The 19,737-nt window shown below is 49.0% G+C and overlaps 1 protein-coding gene across 1 annotated transcript in view; it reads left to right on the top strand.

The window, feature by feature from the left end:
• The window catches only part of LOC105700657, a 78,956-nt gene that overhangs the window by 22,937 nt on the left and 36,282 nt on the right, over positions 1 to 19,737 (top strand). Inside the window, exon 2 of the mRNA XM_012426709.2 lies at positions 18,350 to 18,585. Coding sequence (XP_012282132.1) covers positions 18,350 to 18,585 — 236 coding nt within the window. The remainder of the gene's footprint in view (positions 1 to 18,349; positions 18,586 to 19,737) is intronic.

The following is a 19,737-nucleotide window of genomic DNA, read 5'->3' as shown; positions in this document are numbered from 1 at the left end:
GCGAGTCGTTGCGTGTGTCACACACGGGTATCGTGTGACTTGCCCACGCTGACCAGAGACAATGCGATAAACACGTGTTCGCGATTACCTTAGCCGGACAAGAAGGGGAGGAACGCAGGGGCCCGGGCCGGCATGGAACCGGCGGGAGAACTTTATTGTCCGTTTTCCATGTCGTAAGTTCCCTGCGCCGCTCTCTCGCGTAAAAGAGAGAAGGAGCGAAGGGAAAGGCAAGGGGGGGAGCGAGATCGAGCGACGCTACGACGGACCGAGGCATTCGTCCGGCTTAAGAGGGGATTTATGTCGAATCTCCGAAACGAGGAACGCGAGGAACATTCCGGAAATAATGGCATTCGAAACCCCATTGCGCGCCTAGGAATTCGTTTACCTGTTTATCCGAGATATATCTCGGATAATAAAGAGAGGACTCGCGGTACTTCCTAAATTGCCCCATCTATTTCTCACCGAAACCGTGACATCGAAACTATGACCGATACATTCAATTTGAGAAGCCTTCGAGCCCTGAGGAGTTTAAGTCGAGAGATTCTCAGGTGAACTCCGTGCGACCGCGGCGCCGAGTCCGACGCACGGTCCATGCGCAGAAACAGATTTCCCAATCGTAACCAGAAATGTTACTTTCTTCAGCAACTGTAAACACTGAAAAATGGGCCGACGCTATTTATCTGCAGAAACCTTTTCGTTACATAGACAAAAAAAACAAACTATAACTTCCCCGGGGCAACAGAAATTCTATTCTTTTCTTACAGCAACAAATTGTATATCGCTCGTTCTTTCGACTAGTGACAAGAATATTTTCTTAGCTGTTGCTAGAAATTCATTAGCCAGTTGTGTACGTTCGATGTAATTGCACAAATTTTGTGGTTGGCGCGATAATTCCTACAGTAAAGGCAAGACCTTATCAGCAATGTCCTTTGCTAGAAGGGCAAATGTCTTCTTTTCTGTGCAAAGCCGTCTTTGACGGCTGAAATGGGACCAACGACGAGTCGTAACATCAAGAACAGACTTTTTGCACCTTTTTGAATTCGAAGTGGCATCGGGTTCGATTCGGAGTCCAGTCCAGGCCTTTTTCCACGCGCAGGTGTCTCGACGAGGGAGACGTCGACGTCGCGGCCTCGACACTAATCCCTTTAATGTCGTCCCCCAAGGCGACTGTCTCGATCCCCGAGCCTTGGGGTACCGGGCAGACCTCGAGGTGGGACACGATTCGGCCGGGTATCGGTTCCCCTCGGGATCTAGAGATCTAGAGATCTCTCGGCCGGCCTGATTCTCCAGAATGGTTCTGGCGCGGCATTCCCTAGAGACTGGTAGACGTGTGTACGCGCGTCTGCACGCGTGTGCGTCTGGACCGAACTGGGATCCGTGCACGTGGTCGAGGGGGTACGACCTCCGGAGCCTCCGTGACCCCAACCGGTCCGCCTCGTGCGACGCCAACCTCACCAGGGACGCTCAACCTCTCCGGATGGTCGCGGATCGTTCCTCTCCGAAGACAGGAGTCTCATTAGAATCGAGGAAAATGCGTCTTACACCCTGGCGAACGTTAATGCCTTTCCTCCGGATGTTTTGCCAGGAAACGATGGGAAGACGTTCGTGTCCGCCAGGGCACATCCAGGAACGCGTGTCTAGTCTGGATAATGAGACAATTCCATTTTCGGTCAATTCCAGTTTCCTTCGTTGCATCTGGTACCACCCATCACCGAAGAGGAGTCTTCTAAGGTTCCCCAGGGGGGTGTAGGGAATGAGCATGGACTCGAAGAAAATCTTGATCGGGATACGTATGCCTGGTCTAAAGAATTGGGGGACTGAGTTTTCCAGTTACCCTGGTTCCTTCCGGTGTACTAATCATTGAGAAGGGGCTTTTTATGGGCCCGATGTAATGGTTCAACGTGGAATTAAGGGATATGAAACAAAAGGAAATGTATCTTCATCAAGGAATGTCTTTGTCAACCTTAGAGAACTGCAAGATTGCATTTTCGAATCTTCATCGCTGCTCCCGGTGCACTAATCATTGAGAAAGACCTTTTTATGGGACCCGATGTAATGGTGAAATGCGGAATCAAGGAATTATAATGAAGGAATATAAAATGAGAGGAAACGCTTCTTTTACGAGGAACGTCTTTATCGAGCTTGGAGAACTGCAAGACCGCAATTTTTGGATTCCCTTAGTCGCTTCTGCAATATCGACCACCGAGGAGGGACTTTCTAAGAGTCCCGAGTGGCGTGTAATGGTCGAACACAGCCCATTAACGACATCGCGCATTGACTCGACGTCTACCCCGGAAGTCCACCTCCAGTCCTACCCTAACTCGGATCCCTCTCGGACTAATGGCAAATGAAGTTACCACTCGGCTCTGGTCGTTAACATTTAAGCCACCTCGCAATTAAACCCTCGCGGCTTCGTGACGAGCTGACTCGGATCGTTTAACGAGTCTCCAACACCCACACCTACATCTCGGCATTACCGCCCACCTCCGCGGTTCTTCTGGATGGTTTCATGGTTTTTCATGGGATGGGTTTCGTTAGGGCGCGCGACACGTTACGTTTCTTTCGGCAGAGCCAGTAGTGATCGATCTTCATGCAAAAGCTTAACTGTTTCAAGATTTCTCAGGACCTTTGGAGGGAATGTCGAGTTTGGTTGGGAAACCCAAACGGGTGGATCTTCATACAAAAGCTCAATCGGTGCAAGATTTGTCAGGATCTTTGGAGGGAATGTTAAGTTTGGTTGGGAGACCCAAACAGGTGGATCTTCATCCAAAAGCTCAATCGGTGCAAGATTTGTCAGGATCATCAGGGGGAATGTCAAGTTTGGTTGGGGGGAGACAAAGATTTGGATCTTCACCCAAAAGCTCAACCGGTGCAGCATCCGTCAGGATCTTCGGGGAGGATGTCGGGTTTGGTTGGATATTCTGGCCTTCTGGGAGGGTCCCGAGGCTCGGACACGTACGAAAAGGTTCAGGGAACTACTTGGCAGTGTCAATGGGGTCCGAGTTTTTTATGGGATGGATTTTGTTTTGGCGCGCGACACGTTACGTTTCTTTCGGCAGAGCCAGTAGTGATCGATCTCCATGCAAAAGCTTATCTTTTTCAAGATGTGTCAGGACCTTTGGAGGGAATGTCGAGTTTGGTTGGGAAACCCAAACAGGTGGATCTTCATCCAGAAGCTCAATCGGTGCAAGATTTGTCAGAATCTTTGGAGGGAATGTTAAGTTTGGTTGGGAGACCCAAACAGGTGGATCTTCATCCAAAAACTCAATCGGTGCAAGATTTGTCAGGATCATCGGGGGGAATGTCAAGTTTGGTTGGAGGGAGCAAAAGATTTGGATCTTCGCCCAAAAGCGCAACCGGTGCAGCATCCGTCAGGATCTTCGGGGAGGATGTCGGGTTTGGTTGGATATCCTGGCCTTCTGGGAGGGTCCCGAGGCTCGGACACGTACGAAAAGGTTCAGGGAACTAGTTGGCAGTGTCAATGGGGTCCGAGGTCTCCCTTTCTGGGATTGGTCACGGCGGTGACCTCTGACGGTTTAGCCGCGACACCTCCGCTTACTTAAGGCTGGCCACGCACGTTCTCGGTATTCGAGGTGCGCGCGACCGTGTGTCGTTTTGTTAAATGCAAATCCGTCAACGACGGACAACGGACGACGGAGACCGCGGAGTCAAGGTCTCGGGTTCTCTTCGCGCCTAGAGGAGACGAGGCTCCCTCTCTGTCTCCTCGACGGTAAGGAGGCCTGAGGCTTGCGAGACATTCCCACACTCTCCCAGGGCCCTTGGAGCAGTATTCACCTCCCGTGTCGTTGTCATTCTTCGCGCGGGAAGATCGATATCGGCTTTCCCAAGGCGCGAGAGACGACGACGACGGCGCCTCTTTCGCCTATACGTGGAACAACCTCGTGTCAGGTGATCCAGGTCTTCACCAGGGTGTCCCGGGCCAACTCGGATCATCTTAAACTTTTCCCCGAGGAACCATTCGCTCGGAAATCAGGAAAAACGATTTCCTCCTTTAGAACCGCCTGTCTTTGATTTAATATGACAAACAACAATGCGATTCGGTAACAAAGGACCTTCGGCCTTAAAATTGTGACAGCGTTTCGGTGATTTCCAACGATCTCCCGTGATTTCTGCTGATTTCAACTGATTTCTAGCATGAAAATCCGTGATTTCCTGAGTGGACACCCCCTTGTTTTTTTACTCTATCATAGAGTCTGAATAGGGAAACCGTCTTCTGTTTCTGTCGTATCAAACGTTGTAGTCTCCTTACACCTATTTACTGAAATTCCCGAGATATCAATGTCTCTTCTTTGGGAAACATCAGCACCTTGATGTTGATCAGATCTTGACCAGGTCTGGTTGCTCTGGATCGACTGGGATCGTCTCAAATTGTTTACTTTATCTTGGAATCTAGACAGGGTCCTGTATCAGATCCTCCCATGCCAAGAGATGTGGTAGAATCTCGAACAAGCTCACAGTTTTCAACCGTACTCTGCATCTCTTTAGGCTAAATACTCTTTCTAATGTTCATTTTCTTCATCATGCGATCTTACGCATTCACCTAGGTAACCTTGTTTGGATGTAGATGAAGAATTTATTGTGAATCCGTCGATGTCAGCGTTGAGCTCCTTCATTGAAAGACCAGCACCAAGTCCTCGCCAAGTCGACCCGGGTTGACCCAGGTCGGCTCAGGTCCTTCCACCTTGTGCGCAGCGGCTCGGTGCTGGTAGTAAAAAGCCAGAACCAGCTGCAAGGGGCAGATGCGAGGAGATGGATGTACGGCCAGGGGAAATGAAGAGAACGCACCGTAGTTGAACGCATCGTGAGACATAAGCGGGGAGGGCGAGAGGCAGGCTTGGGGTGCGAGGATTGTCGTAAATGTCTTCATCCGTAAGATATGAGATGCCGTGGGCGTCCGCGGACGCGTACCCTCGCGAATACTCGTTTAGGTTGCATTAACCTCCCACACCGAGAAGGAAACCTCCTGGTGGACGCGCGCGCGCTCTCTGACCTTCGCGGGGGATCGGAATCTGGACCAAACTGCGACAACTGGAAAGGATTTGGGCTTATCGGTGTTGCATCCAACGCCATGACTATCAATGGGATTACCCTGTAAGGAGATCCAACCCTTTGCTACGCCGAACTCCTGCCACCTTCTCCTTTTGAACCTTCTTGCATTCTATAAGGGAATTAGGATTCAGCCCTAATTGAGATGATATGACATAGCAGTTGCGTTTCTTGCTGATGACTGCTGGAACCGTCACAAGGATGGGTTCCGAAGAAGAGCGGGACCCATCCTGATCCTAGGATTCAACCCTTTTCCACATTTACACAAATTACAAACTGGCCCAAATTGAGGTGACATGACACAGAATATGGGTTTCTTGCCGACGATCTCTGGAACCGTCACGAGGATCAGTTCCTAAAAAGAGCGGGCCTCATCTTGATGCCGGGAATCAACCCTTTTCCACATCCGACCTCTGCCGGAAGGAGGTCTAAGGTGACGTCCGCGTACCTCTCTTTCCTTGGAACCTCCTCGTATTCCACGAGCGTTGAAATTCCAAGAGGATTAGCGTGTTGGCGGTGGACGTGGGTTGGGCGCACAACTCTCCGGGCTCTCCTTGATATTACGGCGTGTAGGTATAGCAATAGGTCGGGACCCGTGGGGTCAGAGGTGAAGCCGCACCCTGCATTGTGTCCTGCCCACGTGACCGGAGTACGCGTCGTCATTCATGTCAGCGTGTCCTCTCCCGGAGTCGCCTTCTCGCTTGCTCTCTGCGTCGTCCCTCGCGTTGCCTCTCGGGGGCGATCCCTTCCCTCGGAGGCCCCACCAGGTCGCGAAACCTCTTCTTTCGGAGTTGGGTCACGCCGACGACGAGCCACCTCCGCATGACTCGAGTCCTCATGAATTTCTTAATGGTCCTCCGATGAATCTATGAAAACCATTAACATCCCGGCCGACACACCCAGCCGCGATCGCGCATAAGTCCCCGCGTCCTTAAATGGAGTCCCCGACTTCCGGTGATGCTGGAGCCTCTTGGACGAGCATGAGTCAGTCCTGCACCAGGTCGGAGGTCGCACGGAACTGGGAATGGGATTTACTGGGAGCTGATCATTAGTTACGCCTTACTGGTGCGATCTTTAACCCACTTTGCTGCTGATGGGAGCTGGGTCGTCCAGACCCCTGGATACGCGAACCGATCTGCTATCTCCCCGTTACGTGGTATCGAAAAATGCTTCATATGAATAAGCAGCGCAACTATCGGGTGAACAAGTTTTGTAGGGGGGATTTTCTGATCCCAGTCGCGGTTGAGATGGAAAACGCCATTCAAGAAGAACGTCCGCGCTGATGGTGATCCTAGTTGTGGCTGGTCAATGGGCACTTCTTTCTGCGGGGGCCTCCAATCTCACGGGCTTCCTTTCACAGCGGGTTATCGCGTACTTGCACGTACACCTGGAGAAAGTGTCGGTCGGCGATTCTCACCCTTTGCGGATCGAACGATGACGTGGTGCGGAATCGACGCGCGTGTGCGCTCGCGGACACGCATAGCTCCGCTCAATTTATGGAAGCAATAACCTTTCGCGTTTAACCCGGGATGAGAGTTTTTCCCTGCTCATTCTGCCTCGGCCTGGCGCATTCTGAGCAGATCCCTTCTTGCCAACTCAGCTCGTAATTATGTCTAATAACCCGCCGGAGGTGGGAGGCCACCTTTTGCGGCTGGACCCTGCTGGCTATTCTCGCTTTTCGGCATTGAGAGCCCTAGACCTCCTCTACATTCTTCAAACGATTTCTTCAGTTTTCTATGGTTACCACTTCCCCAGCAAGATTCATCGCATTCTCTCCTTTAGCTGCGACAAAAACATTAATCCACTAGGGGTTGCACCATTGCAACCGATTCCCACTTTTTGGCTTTGCGAGCCCTAGATCTCCTCCACCTTCTCCATACGATTTCTCTTACTCTTCTTCTTCCGTGACGACCATTTCTCCAACACCATTCATCGCGTTCTCTCCTTTAGCTGTGAGAAAAACGTTAATCCACTAGGGGTTGCACCATTGCAACCTGACCTCCCTTATCGGCTTTACAAACCCTAGACCTCCTCCCATCTTCTCCATAGGATTTCTTCTTCTTTTAATTTTCCGTAGGGACCATTTCTCCATCAACAAACCTCACGTTTTCTCCTCCAGCTGCGATGAAGACGTTAACCTGCTGGAGGTCCTTCAGGGGAGACAGAAGCCTCGAATCCTCGTCTCATACCTGTGTGGCCATTAATTCATGCATGCATTGTTACGTGTCACAGCGCATCTGTCAGCAAATACTTCTAACCGGATGAAGACCCCTTCTTTCGGACTCTTCTTCGGCTTCGAGCCTGCTGGCGTGAAAAGACTCCACCGTCTTGCAGAGGAAAAACCTTCCGAGTCATCTCTCGATATCCCTTACTGCTGTCTTAGGAAAGAGCGCTACCAGCGGTCAAGCATCTCCAGACCTAAATAGACTTGTCTTGGGATTTCTTCGGGAGGGCCCATTGGTCCCAGACCCGATGGGTGCATTCCAAGGTTTACAACCTGTCGCCATGCCAGCAAACTCCAGTCCTGTTAGGATATATCCCAGCTCTTGTCTTTATCTACCTAAAGGGAGCTGCGCGATAAATCTTGACGATTTGTGATCCGCGTAGTTAAATCGAGTTCCGTAGGATTCGCGCATTAATTAAATCCCCACAGATTTATTGCGTCGAATTATCGCCACGTGGAGATAAACGATTGTAACAATTTTTATCAAAGCAGAGGAAGCAATTACCGTTTCACCTTCTGATCCTTTTCTTTTTTTTAGCTGATGAATCCTGGCAAAGTATCGTCATTTTATTCCTATGTTTTATGTATTACGTTTAGGGCACCGAGATGTTGTTTACACGTCTAAGGAGACTTGTAAAAAATGTTTAGGGCAAGTGGACAATTTACAAGCTGACGACGCCCCGTCTGTTCGGGGTTTTTGTTGCCTTCTAGATGAACGCGGTTGATGATCCTTCTTTTGCAATTGACATGGGGACGGTTTTACCGTCTCCTTGGGGGTTTCGTTTCGCCCGGTTTATGGTAGACAATTTTAACGGGGGGCCTCTTCAGGCTGTTGGAACGCCGGATTCTGTTCCATGGAACCCTTTGCGGTTCGGGCATGGCGGATAGATACCGGCCGGTCGAGAGAAGGCCCCTGGTTCATTAGCGAGGGATATCTGGGCCCGACATTCCATGGGCCTCGACCTTTGGGCCCTTTGGGTCAGACCATGGTCGAGGCCCAGGTAACTTTTCCCTACCGGGTGACCAAGAATCAACGCCAACTTATGTTGACAGCCCGAGTAGAAATGAGCCACGAAACGATTCGCCGTAACTCGTGGGATTACATTTGGTCATTGGTCATTCGGGGATGAAATTTGTCAACTTTTCTATATCGAATGACCTAGAATCGACGTCAACTTCGATTGATATCTGAAGTGGAAATAAGCCACGAAGCGAATCTATTTTCTCGCTCCATCTCCCTTATCACGTGAAGCGGAGTGCAATACGTTGTTGCTTTTGGCTCCAGAATCGTTCTCGATCAACTCTATCGAGGCCAACATTATGATCGAAGCTCAATTTGGCGACAGCCTGCTAAGAGTAAAAGAGAGATAGAGCAGCTAGCAGAAGAGTAAAAGAGAGATAGAGCAGCCCCTTCCCTTTCCTTTTCTTCTTGCTCCCTTCAAAGTCAGTCCCATGAACAATATGTAGATCTCACAAATTGATCCCACTGTGAAGATAGCAGAAATGAATGAAAAGGAGACAAAGGGGCTGTTTCTCCTCTTTTTCTGCTTTTCTTTTGCATGAAAGCTGCAGCGCAATGTGGCGACGAAGTATCTACCGACAAGGGAAGAGACGGTAAAGCTCTCCTGTTTGCTCTTTCTCCTTTTCGTTACCTTCCCAGCGGATCAAGAGAATCTAGGGAATGGCGGGTATCCGTATATTATACGTCTATGGGTTTCCACCTCGGAAATACGTTCAGAAACACCCAATGCATAACCGAACAGATACCTGACGTATATTCTAGGTGAATGCGGTGTCTAATGGGATCTGCTTTTTCTCCTTTTCGTTACCTTCCCAGCGGGTCAAGGGAATCGAGGGAATGGCGGGTATTCGTATATTATACGTCTATGGATTTTCACCTCGGAAATACGTTCAGAAACACTCGATGCATAACTGAACAGATACCTGACGTATATTCTAGGTGAATGCGGTGCCTAGTGGGATCTGCTCTTTCTCCTTTTCGTTACCTTCCCAGCGGATCAAGGGAATGTAGGAAATGGCGGGTATTCGTATATTATACGTCTATGGGTTTCCACCTCGGGTGCATAACCAAACAGATACCTGACGTATATTCTAGGTGAATGCGGTGCCTAATGGGATCTGCTTTTTCTCCTTTTCGTTACCTTCCCAGCGGATCAAGAGAATCTAGGGAATGGCGGGTATCCGTATATTATACGTCTATGGATTTCCACCTCGGAAATACGTTCAGAAACACCCGATGCATAATCGAACAGATACTTGACGTATATTCTAGGTGAATGCGGTACTTAATGGGGTCTGCTCTTTCTCCTTTTCGTTACCTTCCCAGCGGATCAAGGGAATCTAGGGAATGACGGGTATTCGTATATTATACATCTATGGATTTCCACCTCGGAAATACGTTCAGAGACACCCGATGCATAATCGAACAGATACCTGACGTATATTCTAGGTGAATGCGGTGTCTAATGGGGCCCCGAACGCAGGGCGACGACGGCCCTGGCTAATCCTCTTAACTCCCTGGCTACTTTACGTGCGCCGACCCTGTCCGGAATGAATTACGATTAGGCGAGGTCAGTCACTTCGTGGCCAACACCTCGGAGAGTCCTGGCAGGGCCTCTCGAAGGTACCTGGGTCCCGCCCCCTAAGTGTTTAAAAAACTACGCGTTAAAATGGATTAACATCCATTTTCCACGTATTTCCGTTTATTTGGGTAGAATTTCTGGAATTAGCCGAACATTTCTTTGGCGGTTGTCGGAGAAATATTTCTTCGGTTTGACGTATGCTTTTTCTCAGCGCAGTGGTAGATTTGAAGGCTATCTTTTAGAAGCACTGGGCTTATTTATTGGGGGTATTCAGATGTATTTTAGGAGTGGAGTATTTTTTGGATACCATTGGAAGGAAATCGCGGATCGTGGCCCGACCTCGATGATCTTTGCGTACATGGGTGCGTTTCGCCGACCTCTGTTGGGAGCGACATATGCGCGATGGAGAGAGCCCCGTCACGCAGGAACGCACTCTCTCTCTCTCCTCTGCGAGAGACGCCGACTCCGTTGGATACGAAGGTCATCGCTCGACCATCGTAGGTCGTCGAGAAGGTCGATCCCAACGATCTTGGTACCCTGGTCGAGAACCTATTACCGAGTTTCTCCGAAAATTCGGAGCCAACGTACCCTGAGAAACAAATTCTCATTAATAGTACCAATGGAAATATTTTGTTAATTCAGAGAATAGTACTGACGTAGCAAGTTAAACGTAGATTCGCCGTCAATAGAAAAAAAGAATTAAAAATAGCGAGTTAAACGTAGATTTGCCGTCGATAAAAAAAATGAAAAATAGCGAGTTAAACGTTAGATTTGCCGTCGATAAAAAAAATGAAAAATAGCGAGTTAAACGTAGATTTGCCGTCGATAAAAAAAAATGAAAAATAGCAAGTTAAACGTAGATTTGCCGTTGATAGAAAAAAGAAGAATGAAAAACAGCGCGTTAAACGTAAATTTGCTGTCCATAGAACGAAAGAATGAAAAGTAGCGAGTTAAACTTAGATTTGCCGTCGATAGAAAAAGATGAATAATAGCGAGTTAAACGTAGGTTTACCGTCGATAGAAAAAAATGAATAATAGCGAGTTAAATGTAGATTTACCGTCGATACAAAAAAATGAATAATAGCGAGTTAAACGTAGATTTGCCGTCGATAGAAAAAAAAGAAAAATAGCGAGTTAAATGTAGATTTGCCGTCGATAGAAAAAAAAGAAAAATAGCGAGTTAAACGTAGATTTGCCGGCGATAGATAAAAAATGAAAAATAGCGAGCCGCACGTAGATTCAGCGTCAAGAGGAAACGAAGAACCTAATGAAAAATAGCGAGTTACACGTACATTTACCGTCGATAGAAAAAAAATGAACAATAGCGAACCGAACGTAGATTGAATCCCAAGAGGAAACGAAGAACCTAATGAAAAATGGCAAGTTAAACGTAGATTTGGCCTCGGTAAAAATTGAAAAGTAGCGATCCGAACGTAGATTTAGCCTTGATAAAAATTGAAAAATAGCGAGCCGAACGTAGATTTCGCCTCGATAAAAATTAAAAAATAGCGAGTTGAACGTAGATTTGGCCTCGGTAAAAACTGAAAAATAGCGAGCCAAACGTAGATTCAGCGTCAGGAGGAAACGAAGAACCTAATTAGGATTCACCAAAGCCGTGGCACGCTATCGTCATCCGCAGCACCAAACGTAGGTTTGGCGTCAACGCGATTAGCATATCCCTAGGGCAGGGGGTCTAATTGACGCCCGCGACTCGCACGTAGGTTCGGCGATGACCTCACTATCAGTCGCGTAGGTCGACTCTTGGGCCGCCTCCGACCTTTACCTCCGAGCATGGGCCACCTAATTAGCAGTCGCGGACACCTCGCATTCCGCGTAAGGTCCGCGGGCACGCACCTTCACCAGCTTGCCTAATTGGAGGCGATCGGCGAATCGTCACGCGACCTTCGCTCGCGAGCCCTGGGCGCGGCTATATCTGTTCATCTCCGAGGTATATCCTACACGTAGTCGGGCCTCGAGCACGGTTCACTCTACTCGGCTAATAAACACTTGCGGACCACGTGACCGCCATTGTGTTACCTCCACCGCGTACACGAGTCTTTCTCCGGTGTCGCCTCCCACCGCGATCAGCTGATGCCCGCTCCCCACAAGGCTGTCCCATCGATCGACCTCGCACCTTCCCCAAGGATTACTCTTCCAGGCATCTGAAAAACCGCGTTTATATAATATGCAACTAATAGATGCCTATCTCCCGATTGGCCCTGAGTAGCCACCCACGTCTGGAGCGTTGCAGCTCCCAGGAAGACGTTAAACAGCTGTTAGGTATCTCTGGTTAAAAGAAAACGAAAGTGCCATCCGAGAGGGTACATCATTCTCGTGAAACTTTTCTATAAATTGGGGGTATGGGATCGTTTCAAAATTTCCAACGCGAATGTGGAGCCTATAAGGAAGGTCCTGACGATCAGCTGATGCCTGCTCCCCACAAGGCTGTCCCATCGATCGACCTCGCACCTTCCCCAAGGATTACTCGTCCAGGCATCTAAAAAACCGCGTTTATATAATATGAAACTAATAGATGCCTCTATCTCCCGATTGGCCCTGAGTAGCCGCCCACGTCTGGAGCGTTGCAGCTCCGTGGAAGACGTTCAACAGCTGTTAGGTATCTCTGGTTAAAAGGACACGAAAGTGCCATTCGAGAGGGTACATCATTCTCGTGAAACTTTTATAGAATTTCGGAGTATGGAATCGTTTCAAAATTTCCAACGCGAATGTGGAGCCTATAAGGAAGGTTCTGACGTCCGTGAAAGGTCATTCTTTACTAAAAATGATAAAACGTTCATAAGTAAATTCAACGAAAAGTGAAATTGTCACAAGAGTCGGAACCTTCGTTAGGGCCTCCAGTCTCGCGTTGTAAAGTTTCAGCTAGTTCGGTGCCCCTAATTCGGAGAAGTTTCATAAACGAGACCCTTAAGGGGGCACTCTCGTGTCGCCTTAATGAAGATGAACTCATCTGCGGAATTTTAGGAGAACTCGTCCGGAGTTTGTGTGCGGAAAACGGCAAGGAACGAGCCCTAGCGGTTAGTCGAGCGTCCCTTCGACGACGCGCCGAGGGGGCGCGTAACGACGGCGGTCTAGGGCTCTTGCTGCTGCATTATGCATTAGTCATGATTACAAAGTAAGTGGCAAGCTCGTGGCGTCTATAGTAATAACGGCGTATTTGCGGTGCTTATGATTTTCCACTTGAAATGGGCATAACCCGGCTTAATGGTCCCGGGGCCGCGCGCGCATAACTTAGGGGAAATTTACAGCGTAAGCCGGTAGCGGGCCGAGAGCTTCGTCAGGAGGCGTCGGGCCAGCGTCGGGGCGTTAATGACAACCTAGGCCTGTGTGGATGGGGCTTTATCGGCCATTAACCACTGGACGATGACTAATGGTCAAGCCGGGCCGGGCGACCTGGCCCGGATGCGGACGTACGTGGCGCGGCAGCCTTGACGAGGACGACCCGGAGGAAGCGGCACGTATTGGCCGCATCCGGTTTTTCCAAAGGTCGGGCCCCCGCCGCGGAATGTCGTCGGGGTTTCTTGTGCAGGGAAGGAGACCCTGGTAGGAAATCTGCAAAGGCGATAGCAAGGACTTTAGGATGTCGACCTATCGATACCATATCTAACAGAATTCACGGTTTAGAGAAGAAAATAGTAGAAAAGTAGTAGGAAAGTTCTATAGAAATTTTATCTACGGGGTATAGTTTACTTGTAATCATTTTTTATACAATCGCCAAAGTAAGACAACTCGTGACGGATTTTACGCTGGCTGGCCATTTGTTAGTTCATTAATGTAAGAAAACTAGGCACCGTAGAAAACGGTTCTACAAGACCTTTCGACTCTATTTCCAATGCTGCGTTCTGTATAGGGCCTCCTTTGGAATGTCACACTTTCCTATGTGAGGCCTAACTTAGCCGAGTAAATGATGAATAAGACGGTATTGCGAGATAGAATTACCTTGCATGCCGAATTGAATCCTAATTAGGGTTTAACTCGACGTTAACCGGCAAGAATAGTCTTGGATTCTTGACGGAGCCCTATCTAGGGGGGGGAAAACCCTATCCTGGAAGCCCTAGCTAGGGCTTATCTATTATCTTGAATTTCCATCTCAGTTTTTCGTGGAATGATCTCCAGAAAAGAGAAGCTAAAGTGTCTTTATTGAAAATGTAGCATAATCCATTAACTTTGTCGGTGACAAAGCAAAGTGATCCGCGCGATGAATCATCTCCTGCGGTTTTGGTTGCCACAAGGGTCCGGCGACACATCGCTCGTCCAGGACTCCTCGGGTCACCAAGAGGTCCGGGTGCGAAATGTCGTAACGACGTGTTAAAACCGACTCGCGGTGGAGCCGTTAACACTTGGTTGAGCCGTTAACTCGGTTGTTCCTGGCAGGCTCGACTCGGTCGGTGTCGTCCGAGAACCCGGATGATCTTCCAGGGAAAGTGCGCACTAATTGGGGACACCGCTGATGGGAACACGGCGTCCCTTGAGGACGTTGGCGTTCGTTACATCCAGAATTAATTGGTTCTTTGGTACGTTCGTCCTTTTCATGGACTTATGCATTCCGGTCGACCTCAACGACGAGGCCGAGGTGCAGGTCAGGCTCCTAGGTCTTGGGAGGAAATCTCGACCTCTTCGTCGCCCTCGGAGGTGCTAATGCACCAGGCAGTTAGCGAGTTGTTACGTAGGCCTGAGGTGTTCCCAGGCGAATCTCCCACGGAGAAATCCCCAGGCTACGTGGAGGGGCCCAGGACACACGAATATCCTGGGGAAATCGTGCCCGGTGCCGAGGCGAAGTGCCACGTCCCGCCTGGCGTTCTTCGGCTGAATGGACGGGAAGTGCCGCGCGGGTCACCCGTCCATTCCCCGAGTTTATGTACTTGTCAGGAGGGAAACAAAGTGTCGGGAGATGAGGAAAATAAATTACTGCCAATCCTATTCGCGATTCTACGAGGCGAGCGCGCACCCGGGGCGACGGCTCGACGGCGAGGGGTACCTCGGGCAGGACCCTGGGTTTCTACTGAAACGGAATCCCGGGCCGTAAAGTTCGCCGCCGGAGACGGGGCGACACTTTGCCTGGACCCCAGGTGGAGGCACCTCGAAGGTGCAGCTGACAGAAGCGAGAAAGAGGCGGACGAGGACAGAACCAACGGATTATCCCGGTTTCGCGGTGATGGCGGATGACTCGGACGACCACCTGACACCTTGCACGTTGAAGGATACCGTTCCGCCACATAAGAATAATCGCGGGACCTGTTTGTCACGGAACTCAAGAAATTTGGGATGAATATCTTTCGGATGAATTCAAATAAAAATAATTCCGTATAGTATCTAGGCCCTAGCTAGGGTTTCCAGATCCCTAGCCCTAGCCGAAGGGGCCCTAGATAGGGCTAAGCCCTTCCTACAAGGCAGTTTTTCTGGGACTACTTCAATCTAAAACCTAGTTACGATTTAATTTCGTGCCTAAGGTAATTTTATCTAGGGTTCCCGGGTTAGTGCCTAGCTAAGGTCTGCTTAAAATTGAATTATGCATCTACGTACTTGCGTTCGATTTTCCTTTCCTGATTTAACTTAGAATTTTCTAGTTAATTCCCAGGTAGAAAGTGAAATTCGAGGGTAGGCCTTATAGATTGACGTCCTAGCTAGGTCTTGGGTCCTGTCCTTGGAAATTTCCTATATTATTCCCCAGAAATGGTAACACGTCTATAACGTAACGTGACTTATTAGCCCGAGGTGAACTAACCTCGCGAAACTCGGGTTTCAGCATAAGTGCTCGGACATTCCTGGAAATGTCACTTTTCATTTTAATGCACCTGACTGTCGGTGAAAAATCACGCGGCCGCCTAATGTATGTAAACAGGTGCTCGGCCGGCACCTGTTTGGAGAAAAAATAGTGCTAGACATGCAGAGAAACGCCGCCGTTGTGCCGAACGAGTCCCGTTCTAGCGGAAAAAGTCTGCCCACTGGAAGCGGTTCTCGCAGAGATAAAATAACACAACTTGCGGAGCTTGCTTGGGCAGAATTGCCGTTTCATAAGGGACTGGGGTCGCCGGGAATAAAAGTCCATCGGCGATTTATCAGCGGGAACTGTTCGCCATATTGGGACTCGGTCACCCAAGAGATCTCGCCCACGATCTGAGGACAGCATCCTCATTTTTTCTCCCCTTCTTCAAGCATTTCTGACGAAAGAAATCCGAGATTTGTCGGGTCTAACGGCGATTTAAGAGTTTTCGCAACCCTAAATAATTCAGGCAATGCGAAAGGTGCCAAACGATTTATGAAACCTTTCTCCGAGCTGAGCGAAATTCAAGTGTCGAAATTTAACCAGTTGTATATGAAGGCTCTAAAAGAAGATACTAACATTATGGAAGTGGGATTCCTTCCAAGAAGGGACGTCGACGTCTGGGAGATTCGAGAGGAAGTATTCAGAGTACTTGATCATTCGTAAAACTGACGAATGAAGCACTTTAATCATATTCGATATTCGCAGATTGGTTATCTAGGGTTGGATAAAAAGAAAATGTAAAAAGGAACGCAACTTACGAAAGTGGGATTCCTTCCAAGAAAGGACAACCCCGAGGTTCGGGGGGACACGGGAATTATTGAGAGTACCTACACACGAGTGGTGACAAATTTACTTAACGACGGTCGTTAAGTCGGCTTTCTCGCCGCGAGGTCGTGCTCGGCCAATCGGGACGTGGCAATAAGTTCGTTAGACTCGGCCATTCGTCGCCAAGTCGGCGAATCGATGCTGATTGGTCGCCTAAGAAGCCGTTACTCGCGGTTCCGGTACAGCGGAATCCGCGATCGGCCCGAGGGAATCATCAAAGCAGAACGCGTCGGATTTTTCTCTCCTGCGGATCTGTCGATCACGATCGGCCGAGATTGGCTGATTAAGAGGCGCAAACCCATTGGCCGTGAATCCGGCCATCTCGGGATATCCACAGAGTGGCAAGTCCGTTCCGCGACACTCTCCGCTTAGTCGTCGATAATCTCCGCAAACGGCTCGGCGACTCGAGAACTCGATCCCCGGAAATCGCTCCTTCAGTTCTTGGATTAACGTATCCATCGTGATCGCAATCCATGCAGAAAATCCGCGAAGACCTAGCTAGGCCCTACCTAGGGTTATCCACCCTATCAAGATAGGGCTTACACTTTTTTTACATAGGGCTCAGTCAGGGCATCTAAAGTTTTGCCAATGTGTAATTGAATTTTGAAGGAGATTCTAGTTAAGCGCTGATGAGAAAAGCCTGGATGATTGTTATGGACGTCGTATTAGATCCTAGGTGGATCTTAGCTTGGTGATGGTCAGGACAAATCGCAATCCATGCAGAAAATCCCCGAAGACCTAGCTAGGCCCTACCTAGGGTTATCTACCCTATCAAGATAGGGCTTACACTTTTTTTACATAGGGCTCAGTCAGGGCATCTAAAGTTTGCCCGGTAAAAGAAGAATCGGACAAAATTGTCAATCTGTAATTGAATTTTGAAGGAGATTCTAGTTAAGCGCTGATGAGAAAAGCCTGGATGATTGCTTTGGACGTCGTATTAGATCCTAGGTGGATCTTAACTTGGTGATGATCAGGACAAAAATTGTCTTGGGTGGAAGATCTAGCCCTATGTAGAGATTAATTTGGCTAGGGCAGGGACCTCTATCGTGAAAACCCTAGCTAGGGTTCAGATAGTATCCGAGATTTCCTGGTCAGTTTTTCACGTGGATTCTGAACTTTTCAAACGATCAGTCGCTTCCGGCTGGACCAAGGCTCCTCAAAGGGTTCCGATCGTCTTCGGCAGGATTCCGTCGGGATCGTCGGTGCGCCTTCTTAAGGTCGATCGTATCGGGCCCCGCGAATTCGGCGGTGAAGACGAGTTACAGCCCCCATAAAATGCACCGCACTTTAACGACGACAAGAATTTATTGGATATTTCGGTAGCCCCGCGGGCGTTGAAACCTGCGTCCGTCTATCCTTGGCCCCGACCTCTTCGAGATCGGGGCGGATGATAATTGAACCAGGACGGGCTCATTTATTGGGCGTAAATCTCTCTAGCTTCTTCTTCCCTCCTTGTGCCGATTCATTGGCGGCGAGGAACCTCTCCTCGAAGAAACCTAAATCCCCTGATTTTGTTACAACCCTTTCCGAGTGGAAAGCGCTGATCAGCTGTTTTGAACGTCCCTACTTCACAGCTTTCGACGCTCAGACATTGACTGTTAATTTTTTACTCTTACTAGGTATATGTCGATAAATATTTAATGAAGCAAAGCGCAATGAAATCAATGATACTTCTAGAGTGCGCATGTTTTCAAGCCGTGGGGGAAAAAGGATGTGAACAACTGCATTATGCATCGCATGTCATGCCGAATTTAGGGATGTTCCCCTACAATCGGCAATCTGGCATCGTCCTACGTTTTTGATTTTTGAATGTTGACTGATTTAAGTCTTCTTACTTGATTACAGGTGAGGTGTCTAGCGAGACCGCATCCTTGGACACGGTTTCACGTGGCGGGGAGCGCGGAGAGACGGCGGACCTAGGAGCACACACGGAGACCAACGACGGGGGCACCCTGGCCGCGAATACAGCGGTGGACGCCAGGGGCGGAAGCCCCCAGGGCGCTCACATCTCGGGGGCTGCCACCCCCAGGCCTCCTCGAGGCAGGAGGCGCCAGAACCAAAACGGCCTCGACACCACTCAGGTGAGTGACTTCGGTGATGATCTTGGGAACCCTATCTAGGGATCCTATCAAACCCTATCCAACCCTATCTAACCCTATCCAATCCTATCCAACCCTATCTAACCCTATCCAACCCTATCTAACCCTATCTATGTATCGATCACTTCAAAACTCCTGACTACCTTTTTCCACCGTTGTACTGACCTTACTTGCATGGCTAATTACTGACTGGCGTTACTTCACAACCTTTATTGCTCTGACTGCGATGTTGCTTATATGACTTCGAAGTTCATATTACTGATTAATGCTCAGTTGGATTGTAATGTTACTTGTTTGACTTCAAATGTCACATTAGTAACTAGTTTACAGTGCTATACTAGTGATTTTACTTGCTTGACTTCAAAGTGTAGAACGTTTACTAAATCATTGCTTTGCTTGCGATGTGACAATTTCAGAGTTCGCGTTACTAACTAACGGAAAGTTCTGCTTGTGCTTTTACTAATTTCACATCAAAGTGCTCTGCTTATCACGTTACTAATTTCATTTCAAAGTCTATATTACTAACGTGCAGTACTCTGCCCGTGATGTCACTTACTCGACTATAAAGCTCACCTGTAAAAACCTCCGAACTTTCGGAACGACCTCATAGAAAGTGATGAATGACCACTCTGCATCCCCTCGAGTTAGACAGAGAGCAGGTGCGTCAGGATGATTGACTCGAAGTATCCAAAAGTAGCGTTTCGGCCGCTTCGAAGAGCGTGTCCCCAGCAAGACGAGATTGGACCGAGTCCTCTGCAACGCACGTCTCTTGTCCGAAACTCGAGTAAACACTTTGGACACCCAAAGGCGCCTGTTTAAACTTCGGAAAGCGAGGATCCAGCGATTTCGAGTGTTTGGTCGCTCCTCTAGACTCGTGCGAGGAGCTCGACGATGCTTCACCAGGTCCCAAAGCTGAGCTGAATTCCACCCATGCCTACATAGGGCCCAAGTTCTCTCGAAAAGAGTCCCTAAATAAACACCGGATGAGCAGCACGTTCAGTCGTATACCCTGAAACCAACTACGATTGCCTTACAACACGTCTATCGATCAAACCCTCTTGACGACCTATTGACACCTGATGAGTCGGTCCAGGTGACGCGACCTCGCATCATTATCACATCAGTACTTTGAAT

Source organism: Orussus abietinus, unplaced genomic scaffold (assembly GCF_000612105.2).
Source record: "Orussus abietinus isolate OABI.00-Male unplaced genomic scaffold, Oabi_2.0 scaffold93, whole genome shotgun sequence".
Taxonomy (NCBI): Eukaryota; Metazoa; Arthropoda; class Insecta; order Hymenoptera; family Orussidae; genus Orussus; species Orussus abietinus.
This window is presented reverse-complemented; position numbering and strand designations above follow the sequence as displayed.